Source organism: Pteropus medius, unplaced genomic scaffold (assembly GCF_902729225.1).
Source record: "Pteropus medius unplaced genomic scaffold, Ma_sr-lr_union100, whole genome shotgun sequence".
In the NCBI taxonomy this organism is placed as follows: Eukaryota; Metazoa; Chordata; class Mammalia; order Chiroptera; family Pteropodidae; genus Pteropus; species Pteropus medius.
In genome coordinates this window covers 10053907-10065936 of record NW_024342467.1, presented here as the reverse complement: position 1 = coordinate 10065936, position 12030 = coordinate 10053907, and the positions used below count along the sequence as shown (strand labels likewise).

The 12030-nt window shown below is 36.2% G+C and overlaps 1 protein-coding gene across 4 annotated transcripts in view; it reads right to left on the bottom strand.

Annotated features, from left to right (window-relative positions):
• Positions 1-12030, bottom strand: part of DNAH11 (dynein axonemal heavy chain 11) — a 265993-nt gene that overhangs the window by 228165 nt on the left and 25798 nt on the right. For all 4 annotated transcript variants that reach the window (XM_039862506.1, XM_039862509.1, XM_039862507.1 and 1 more), the window contains exons 7-10: positions 7586-7702; positions 3069-3206; positions 2631-2755; positions 1893-2088 (exon numbers count right to left, since the gene is read on the bottom strand). In XM_039862506.1, coding sequence (XP_039718440.1) covers positions 1893-2088; positions 2631-2755; positions 3069-3206; positions 7586-7702 — 576 coding nt within the window. The remainder of the gene's footprint in view (positions 1-1892; positions 2089-2630; positions 2756-3068; positions 3207-7585; positions 7703-12030) is intronic.

The following is a 12030-nucleotide window of genomic DNA, read 5'->3' as shown; positions in this document are numbered from 1 at the left end:
TCTGAACATACCACATAATTTGTCTTTGCTTATCTGAAATTTCATCAGCAAGAAATACTAGGTAAATGCTAAAAACTGCAGTCAGCTTAACCAAATGGCTTAGGAATATGCAAAATGCTCATGTGCACATACCTTTAACATACACTGGGCACCTCGATCACACGCGTGTGATGAGCCACACCCATCCACTACTGTTGGTACAACTTTCTGTCTGGTTTCAGACAACCCTCCTTCTGCCACTTTCAAATAATGCACAAGTTGCAACTCTTCTAACACCCATGTTGTAGGCAAACTTCAGGTCTTTTTCAAGGGAAAGTGTCATATTTATTGTAGTATTTATGTATTATTTAAAATGTGTAAAACTATACTAGTTTTTTCTAGGTTCTTATTTTTCAATGTACCATTGACAAGGTTTTTGAGTACTGTACCCCTACTCACCATTTTCCCTATAAGTCCTATATTTTAATTGTGTAATCTTTAATAGCACAGTGATTTTTAGGTATGTATGTGTCATGTGGCCGAACTGACTACACCCTTACATCACAGGTTCTGTGGAAAAGACCACACAACATGCTTAAGAAAATAAACCAGTTGACTGCCTTAGGATGTTGCTCCTAGGTTAACTAGTACAATATATTTTGGGTTTATAATCTATATTTCATGTGCTCATAATCCCTTCAGGTAGAATCATAGGACTTATTCCTAAAGCATCTCGGGAATTTAGTTTCTACACATTGGTTTCACGAAATCAGAAGGTGGGGAAATCCTCAGTTCTCTAGGTCATATATTTATGTATGTGTGCTCAGGTTTATAAAACTAAGTGATGGTGTTCTTTATAATATTTTAGAGAAACAGATCAGAATACAGTACAGATTATGACTATAAAACTCAGTGAGGCTAACTTTCCCGCTTCCTAAGGCATATATTCGTACTGCCATGAAAGATAGGGCAATCACTAAAAATGAATATATAACCTCCGCTAGATGGAAATTCAGCCAGATGTTTAACTAATAGTCTTTTCCTGTAATAGCAGCTTACAAATAGATGTTCTTATATCCTTTCCTGTAAAGCATAGTCAAGTGTAATACACACACACACGCACAATACCATCACACACACACACACACACACACACACACACACAAGCATATATATAATTGCTATTAAAGTTCCTATATTTTCATTATTACATAACATGTAATGAAATTGTGAGGAGATAAACATTCAGAAAACAAGATATTTCTCTGTTACATTGTTTATTTATTGGATAACGAAAGATCTATTCAATGAGGGTAATTTCCTAAACATTATTTAACGGTTAATATTATTTTTGGCATTTATATGTTGTTTTATGTTTTTTGAAAATTTTTATAAAAATTATCATGTTTTTAACTAACATATTTGAGTTTATTGTCCACTCAAAGCATGACAAAAGTTTTTTTATTCCATATTTCCTATGGATTCCCCAAATCTTTACTTACATGATGAAATTTGAATTAACAAAAAATACTGGCATATGTACTATGAATATAATTCAAGTCAGAATACATCTAATAAAAGACTAATGATTCCATTCAATTGAGCTAACATTTATTAAGTATTACTAAGTGTCAGACACTGTGCTAGAAACACAGAACACAACGATACAATGAAATAGACTCTACTCTCAAGTAACTCATTATCAAGTGAAGACAGAAGTGATAAAGAAATAAATATGAGGAATAATAAAGAACAATGACTATAGAATTTGGGAAACAAATCTCAAACGCAGACTTACTAGGAGTTTTCAGTTATATTCTTCACAGCACTGTCATTTTCCCAAAAATAAAATATAAATGACTGGAGCTATCAGATGACATGTATAAAACATCTTAAAAATATCAACCCCTTACCTTTGGGTCAAAGTTGACACTGAGAAGACCATTTATGGCACTGAATTTAATCAAGGGTTGATTCAAATTGAACTCACAGATTTCATTCACGTTACTTTTCCATTCATTAAAGATACGATTTTCAAATTGGTCTAGCAAAGTTGTCATTTCAACATACTTCTGATAAACTGAAGCATCATCAGGACTTTCCAATAATCTGTAGGAATATGGTTTTTTTTTCTACTTTTTTATATGTTAGATTTCAGAGTAACACTTTACAATAATATACAAAACAAAATATAATAAAATACACTATAAAAAAATCAGGAAGAGAAATATAAGGACCAAATAACACTATGAATTGTCTTTGCCTTAAAAGACATAGTTATGAAATAAAAGAAACGCCAAAGATTTACTTAATGCCAACAGCAACAAGTTACTAACTTCAACAAAGAGAAAGATACAGAGCTCTGCAAAATAAAAGGAGTACTAGTTACTGGAGAAAGGAAAAAAATAATAGAATACTATAAACATATTGTGGGTGAAAAGAAAAATGAGAAGAAAAAAAGAGCCCTGAAAACATAAAAATATATTAAACATATCCTAACACCGTGGGGGTGAATCCTCCTCGATGAGCCTGGCCAATGAGAAGAGTTACAGGCAAAAACTCTAAGCACTAAAATGAACAGCTCCTGCCCTACGTAAAAACTGCCTGAGTCATTACGATAATTTTACCATGAAATAAGCCTGGCTACTTACAGATACTGGAGAGATGCAAAGTTTGACCAAAACTTTTGAAGTCGTTCAAGGACCTCTTTAGCCCATTTGATATTTCCTGAGGTAAATGGCATATTCTTGTTAAGAACTACATTTCCACGTTCAATCTGTAAATCGTTATTTCAGTGAAGAGGGATAAAGGGAATGTTTAATCAGAGTACATGCCAACCTTGTAAGCAATTGCTCATTTTGGTACTTTCATAATACAAATATATAAAATATATGTTCAGTAAGTTGATTAGTAGAAGAATCATGATCCAAAAGCAGGTCCTTCTTCTCCATAAGGAAACCAATTAAATAAAAGCACAAAGCCTCAGTGCCTATATTTAATCTTTAGATATCATTAAACGCAGCCCTAGTTGAAATCCATCACCCACACAAATAAAGCTGTGGCCGTGCTCGACTTTAACCCCTACTTACCTGTTTCACGTGTTCGTTATACAATTGCTTACACACATCCAACTCGGCATTAAACATGTACACCAGTGTGCTGTAATGTGGGCTGAAAATTTCCATGACAACTGGTTTCTCTAGAAAATTCCCAAATACAGTCAAAAGCTATAAAAACCAAAGTTAAAGAAAGGTTACGAACCATGGATTTTTAATACCAATACTCAGCTCACTATCTCCTCCATTAAATCTCTTGCATGACTAGGGATAGAGCAGAAATCTATAACCCTACAAGAATCCTGCAATAGCTCCAAACCTAAAATGTATTTTTCCAATAAAACAAATACTAAATGTAAAGTAATTTCCCTTCCTCAGCAGAAAATGAGAAGCATCAGAAAAGAAGCTGCTCACAGGTAACACTACTTCCTGTTGGGCGCCAGGAAATGTTTTAGAAGATGCTTTGTGGACATAAGAACAAGGTTTACGTACTCTATCTGTTCTTCCTTCCTACCATATATTCTTTAGATACAGAGTATCCATAGCAAGGACTCTAGGTCACACCATTAATAATTATACCAGATGCACTAGTCACAGTGACTGTTCTGCCCATGGCAGCCCATGCTCCTGTCACACCACCCAGCCACCTCCAACACAGCAGCAGTAACCTGTTCCTGTTCCAAAGACAACTGCTCCACAGGCAGACAGTTCCTTCAATGTGAATGTCCTGGCTCAAACTAATGTCATGAGCTGATCAGATTCTCTTTCAAGAATCAGGGCATGGTCGGCTGAACCTATGCTAGCAACATTTTGAGTGAACAGAAACTACTAGCAAGCAGAGGAAGCCAATGAGTAGGGAGACAGAAAAAAGCAGGAAGTGGTGGACTGAAACAGGATCGCGTTACCAGCAAGCAGAAGAATGAAGGTCCTCAGCCTCCTCTTGCTCAGCCCATGGAGCCTCCTAGACCCAAACTAACCTTTACCATCAATTTCCCTAAAGCTTAGCCTGTCTGGTGAGCCTACGCTTGGATTTCCATTAGCTTCCTGTCTTGTTTTCTGCCCCACATGGATTCTTTTGTGTGCTAGCATGAGACAGCTTTCTTTGCAAGCAAAACAATGAAATTAAAACACTTATTTCTGTATAAGCAATGTATAAGCACTGTATTTTAAGGGGTCTTAAAAATGCTATTATCACATATTCCAGATGAAACCGAGTAATGGGGAAGGAGTAACTTGCCCGAATTGACACAGCCAGTGGCAGAGCTGGCAGTTGACACTGGGCAGTCCACCTGAGTGTGGCATTCTCTGTGCTGCCTCTCATCAGCCATGGTGCCATTTAAAATTTTGTTATTTGCTTACTCTGTGTAGACTTCATAAAATGTTAGTTATTAGGCCTGTTGTATAGATGTTTTCTCTGAAATAAAAGATATCTTCTCAAAATAACTAAATATAATTAAGGTGATGGAAAACTGTATAATACCAAGGTTTGCTCCTTGTTAGGGATGAGGCAAAAGAGGTGTTTTTCCTCTTAGGGAAATAAGTATTCCCCCAAATTTGTGTTCTTTAAAAAAAACAGCTTCATTGTAAACATATTGCCATAAGCTATACTCACTGAAAAATATCAATGTAATGAAAAAATTATACAAACTGAAATGTAAATCTAACCATACCTTAGAGGCCAATTTAGACAAATACTCTCTGGCACTTTTTCTGGTAATAGTAATTATAATTACTGGAGAAATTGCTAAATACTTTAAAATCTGCTTGGTTAGCTGCTACCTAGCAAAATGTAAATTATTAACTTTTTCTTACAACTATTGTTTTCTTGAGTTTGGATTTCATGTTTAAATTCAAAAGTAAATATTATCTCATAGACTTAACAAAGAAATGTACTCCAAAGATAGTCAGGAAACATTTACAACATTCTTTTTCAAACACTTATTGTATCGACCACAATTGAAACAGTACCAGAAGCTTCCCAGCTACATCTCATCCTGCCTACCTGATTATGCTTAGTGAGACTTAACTAAGTGTAAAAAAAGAAAGACAGAGAGAAAATGTTCTTTGGGGACATTGTAAAGCCAGAGTAGTAGTTAAAAAAGAAAGAAAGAAAGAAAAAGAAAAACTCAACCTTTTAGGCAGTATACATTATCATAATTTTTCAGCATCACAGATATATAGTAATTACTCTCCAGGATGAGAATAAAGGTCATTTGAACCTCATTTCCTTGTCATAGTGGAACTAAGAGCTATTTTATGAAGAGTATAGATATCTTCTTCATATCAACCTCAGAAGATAAAAGATGGACTTCCAACCTATGCTGTTTTCCCTAAATATCCCACTTGAGAGCTGTCAGATTTCTCTGAATTTTCTTCTACTTCTTAGTTTCATTACATAATTGTGGCTTTCATAATACTGTTGCCATGTTCAAGTAGTAAATATTTACATTTTTCCTAGGTTTGCCTCTTTCAAAGATTGTTGCTGCCTGAACTATATACACTTCATGATTTTATAGTTTTCAATTACATTGTCCGAACACTTTTCTAGACACTTTGTTAGATATGTCAGTCTACCTTCATGTAGGCACACTGTAAATTTTAGAGAAAACATCCATTAGTATTTTGCTTTGTTCTGTTTTTTTTTGTTTTGTTTTGTTTTTTTGTTTTTTTTTTTTAGTGAATGCCAACACTGTAGGCTCTGAACTATAGTTTTATTCTAGAGTAGAATAATGTTTGGTTCCAACGCCCTTCCTGGCCATGTCTTTGCTAAGAGCAGGCACCGAATCACGGTCTTCAGAAAACAGTTTGCAAATATTTACTTCTGGGGACACAACAGTAAATGGTCAGAGTTCATCACCCCCACACCTTTGGTAAAAACCGTTTTCTCCCTAAGTATGCAACACTGTCATTTCTTCTTCTGACACCACTCGCCCAGTGGTTTCCTGCGTCATTTCAGTACTGACTACCAGTCGGTCCACCTAACTGCGAGCAGTTAGTGTCTGCTTTATACAAGGCATTGCAGAAGGTGACCTAAATATAACAAAAACTGTAAGATGATGAAAAGCTTAGAGGGCAAGAGCTCATCTTATGTTTCAGGAGATGGTACAAATATATGGAAAGTTCAAGAAAAATACACAACAATAAGAGATAAAATTGTTTAGGAAAAAATCTGGCACATGCTAGAATAGAATCTATATTAATGGTTGTGAGAAGGAGAAGAAGATTTGAATTAGAAAAGGCAGGAGCCTTTGTAACTAAGGCTTCACTCCACGTTCTTTCTTCCAGTTATTTACAGAAATATTGACAAGTAGCTCCAGTAACAGAATACCATAGACTACTACGTAGCCTTTAAAAAATAATATTGCTCAATTGTTATAAAACATTTATGATTTGGTGATGACCAGAAAAGGTTGCCAAAGAGGATCAAAATATGTCATTTTTTGTTAGAGAAATACATATGCATATCTAGTTAAAGACAAAGTGTGGCAGTATTAAATATAATATTTCTGAGAGATGAAATTACACGCTTTTATTTATAACAACAGGCTATGTATTTTGTCCAACAGCATCTTGGTTTCAACCAAGAGCTCTTAAACAAAGAAGTATTTGATCTTTGTGAATTCTCTATATTAAAATCCAGGGGGTGGTGGGGGGCGGGCTTCACCACCATCTGACCAATTCATTTGAGGGTCAAAACTAAACAAATATATAGTCTGTCTGTTCTATTGTTTTGCACTGCCATTTTCAACGGGTTGTGCCCATGATTCTCCGGCTGTGTTTCTCGTGGTATTAGAGCCTCAATTCCTCTTTTGGGATGTCATCTGAATTTATACGTGATTTGCAGTTCTCTTCTTTGACAAGCAAGTTTCACCTGATGTCCCTATTCCCCATATTAAAAGCTTTCCATTTGAGAGGACTATCAAGATGCTTTCTTTTTCATGTAACTCTTAATTCATACATATCATATTTCATCAATTCTATGACATTCTTTAATGTTTTGACACCTCTGAAATTGGAGTACCTTATATAATCAATGGCATAATTTTTGACATTTTTCTTTATTGATACACAAAATAATAGCATGTCTGATAATCAATGGTAATAGTCTACCTGATGAAACCCAGTATAGAAATTGCTATTTATTTCAGTCGCAGTAATAAAGTGGGCAGGTGAACCCAACATATGTAAACAATGGTAAAGAAAATAAATCTTGGAATTAACGGATATTTTTCACTCTCACTGTGGCTTACTTGTGAATCGATATCTCATAGGCCATGCTAAATTTGCTCTAAAGGTAATGAGAGCTAAAACATTGTGAATGCAAGAAAACATCAATAGTTAAATGTCCTAAAACTAACCATGTTCAAAGTAGACTTCATTCTTCATTAGTACATTATTCAAAGTTTCTAATTCAGCGAGCTGAATATGAAGAGAATGTGACTTAGTTAATAGTTTACCTGGATCAGAAAGGAATGTATTCAATCCTTTCATCTAACAGTCTAAATTATTCATTAGTAAATTATTGTTAGTATAGCTTCTTCAGAACTAACCTTAAATGCAGCTTCTAAACCATTGCAGTTAAAGAAACCTTCACAAAGAATCGTCCCAAGCCTTCTGTCGAAATCCAAAGTTTTGGACTTAAATACAACATAATCACTTTCAAATTCCTGTAAAATTCGGAGTAAAATATCAGTTTGCAGGAAAGAGTCCAATAGTGAAAATAGCAATCGCATAAGCATAACATACCTCCCCGCCCCCCACCCTAACTTTCTGAAAGAATTTCTTTTTCAGAGCAGGATTCCAGGGAAGATCAAGAAAGAGCTACATGTGATCAACTAACTGTTCAAATGCCAGCCCTATAAGAACACTGAAGTTCAGTGCTGTCAGCCCATTTTTTGCAATTCTTTTCTCCCGTTCGGATCCCAACATCAGTACATTGACTCCCAGTCTTTCCTCTTCCAAATCCATTTTCATTATAAACAAAAGGGGGTCAAAAATATGGCGACAAAAGGATACTTGACTCTGGGTAGTGAACACACAATGCAATATGCAGACGATGTATTATAGAATTGTCCACTTGAAAGCTATATAATTTTATTAACCATCATCCCAATAAATTTAATAAAATTAAAAAAGAAAAAAAACTTTTCAGAAAAAGAAGAAAACAGAACCCATTCTCACTATAATTTTAGTATATCTATAAGTTTAATAGAAAGTTTTTGTTTTGTTTTTCCATGGAGCAGAAAACCTACCAAGAAATACTTTATTCAGGTGAGAGTATCACAGGAAGCATCATCAATGATAAAGATGAAACAAAATACTCTTACATTTTCCTGGTGTCTTATTAATATGCCATTAACAACCCCAGTTTCCCCCTGATGCATAACCACCCACTCTCATAATTAGAAAGCATGAAACAATGAAAGAATAACTATCATCTGCATAGCATTGCAATTTATAGTCTTCAGTGAAGAAGTCCCAGAAATTCAGAAATGTTTTGAGATTTCCAGTCAAGCTGCCCCTGGAGTGCACACCACACATTCAACATAACGAAGTCCTTTGCTACCTCCATCAACTGACCCTCCACCTATTAATAATAACAGTAATAATAATGATAGCTAACATTTACTCAGTTTTCTATTCTAAACACTCTATTAACTCAATCCTCACAACACATGATGTAGATAATGTTTTTCCGTTTCATAGGTAACAAAAAAATTCAAAAGAGTTAAACAATTTGCCCACAGTAACACCGCTGGCAGATGGTAGGGCCAGAATTTAAAGCCTGGCAACCTGGCTCCAGAGCCCACACTCCCACCATGATGTTTCCATGAAGAAACACGCCTTATGCTGAACTGAGCACACACTGAAAAGAGCATAACAGCAACGTTCTAGAGCGCTGTGTAGACACCAGCATGCTACATTCAACATGAAGTCTCCAATTCTCCTGACTTAGAGCCAGACGGTCCCTTCACTCAAGGATCACTGACTTTTAAAAATAAACACAACTTCCCAACAAGTTGTAACATGCCTATCTTATTATCCCTCTTCTCAGTATGTCAACAAGGAACATACGCGTTAAGATGATCCTCAAACATTGTTTGAACACTTAGTAAATAAACAATAGAAAGAGGAAAAAATGCTAATCTCCATCCTAGGTCTCTCTCTGTCTATCCCAAACTCTTCGCTCTCTCTTACTCAGCCCAAATTCAGAACTGCCAATGGTACCTCCCCACTTGGAAGTACCACAAATAATTCAACCTTATCCTGTATATATCCCCTCACCTCTGATTTCTGGTAAGAAATCTGCTATCATTCAAATCATTTTTCTCTTGAGTGCTTTTCTTTCCCTCTCACTACTTTCAAGATTTTTTCTTTATCTTCAGTTTTCAGAAGTTTAATTATGATGTGTCTTGGTATGGATTCCTCCGGGCTTATCCTTGGGTTTATCTTTCTGCTACTGGTTTCAAATTTCCCCCTTGAATCTGTAGGTTTATGTCTCTTGCCAAATTTAAGACGTATTCAGCCATTATTTGAGACTTTCAGCCTCACGGTCTGTCCTCTCTTTTTCTACAACTCTGATGACATGAATGCTAGATATGTTGGAGTCTCACAAGTCCCTGAGGCTATTTATTTTGTCTCAGTCTATGTTCTGTTGTTCATACTGGCTGGTTTCTGTTGTTTCATCTTCAACTTCACTGATTCATTTCTCCAGCCCTCGATTCTGCCACTGAGCACAATCACTATGCTTTGGATTTCTGTTATATTTTTCAGTTCTACAATTCCCATTTGTTCTTTACATCATCTATTTACTTCCAGAGAATGTTTCCTTACTGAGGTTATTTTTTCATTTCTTTTGAATATGTTTATAACAGCTTGTTGACACATTTTTAGCATAGCTCTTTAAAATATTTGTCAGATAATTCTAATATTGTTGTCATCTCAGTGTTGCATCTTTTAGTTGTCTTTTTTCATTCATTTGAGATCTTCCTGGTTCTTGGTATACGGAGTGATTTTCTATTGAATTTGGACATTTTCATATTAGGTTATGAGACTGGAGCTTATTTAAACATTCAGTTTTTGCTGGCTTTCTCTAATACTGATCTAGCTTCATTACTGTCAAGCAGAGATAGATGTCCAGACTCTCCACTCGGCATCCATTAACACCTAAGGGTGGGGAGCTCCTTGATATGGCTGGGTGTTCCAGTTCCCCATGTGGTCTCCACAGATGTCACAGTGCAGGTGACCTGATTACCTATTGGCCACGGTGAGAGTCCCGACTCTCTACCAGGCTACCTCTGACATCACTCTGGTGGGGTAAGGATGCTGCTGGGTGAGGAAAAAATCCAGGATTCCCACATGTTCTGCATGGACGCCCCAGAGAGTGAGCTCATTACTGGCCAGTGGAGATGACAATCAAGGCCCCCTACTAGGCCATCTCTGAAGTCCAGGTCCACCACTTGGGGAGGGGGCGGTGGGCTGGGACTCCTTGTCACTGACCGGGTGTAAGTCTAGGCACCCCATTGGGTCTTCACTGGCATGGATGGGGTCAGGCACAGTTTCTTCTGCGGTGTTTGGCTGGACTAGAGACATTATGGTCTATTAGTTTTCTATGTTGCTAGGCTATCCTTTTCTTGAGAGAGACAAGGCTTTTATTGGGACTTTTCATGTCTGTGCCCACTGATGAATCCAGATTGCCAGTATCTTCAGCTCCAAGTCTGAGTTATTTCAGGCAACAAGAAAACCCAAGAAACTCATCACCATGTTGTCTTTTGGGTCCTGAGGTTCCTAGTCAATCTGCTGCCTTCTTTTCACCCTTGGAGTCATCATATGTTTGTTGTATATATAGTGACCAGTATTTTAGTTGTACTTAGTGAGAGAAATAGGGGAAAGTACATCTACTCCATCTTCTTAGAAGCATAAGTTCCTAAGTAAATTTTTAAAAAATGATATCTACGCTACTTTAAATAACATTGAAAAAAACAGTACATAAATACAATGGAATAATATACAATTGTTTAAAAAAGAAGCAGGCAATGCTACTGTAGTAACACAGAATGAGACAAAAATATATTAATGGACAAAAGCAAGGTATAAATAATGTGTAGAGGATGCTATTTGCGCAAAGTTTCTGTACAAAAGAATATATACACACACATACATGCACTAAATATCTCTGGAACATTATATAAGAAACACATAATAGTAGATGCCTTTGGGGAGAAAAATGGAAAACTAAGGAAAAAGGCAGTGGGGTAAGAGACGAAATTTTGTAGGTTGCCTTTCCAAAAAATAAATAAGTAATGTTTTAAAATAAATTTTATCTTGAAAAATAAGGAAGCAAGCCATAAAAATCTTATAGATGACTAATAAGAAATGTATATAGCTAAAATTCAAAAATGCTACATATTGTTAAGAGCAAAAGAATTAATAGCTCAATAGACTGAAACAGAACAGAGGACTAATTGCATGAACTGGAATGCAACCTAGTATACATTAATAACTACTTTAAAAATATATTTTAGATTCAATGGCAGGCTAGGTATTGGTATCAACCGTTCCACTGTAAACTAGCAGGGAAAAGGGAAAGAGACACAGCATCTTGAATTACCCCACCTCAGGGCACAGGTCTTAGAGTGAGTTCCTCCAACTGCCCCGGATGAACTTACTTGCTTCATTTCAACGAGGATGCAGCAAACACTAAAGAGTTGGAGTGTCGGTGATTGAGAGTTCTGGACTGGAATCTCTGTTCCACTCCCTGGAAACTATGTCATCTCAGGTAATTTACTAAACCTCATCTGCTTAGTGGTCACACTCAAGGTTACAGCGAGAATGGCACAGGGATGTGTGTGAAGGTTTGCCACATGCCTGGCACCCCTCGCTTGCTCAGTAAGTTTAATGAACTCCGATTAACAGAGACTAAGTGGAGCAAAGGGGCTATCTTTAAGACGAATAGCTTTAGTTATCTGGAGAATTTTATTCAATCAAGTAACAC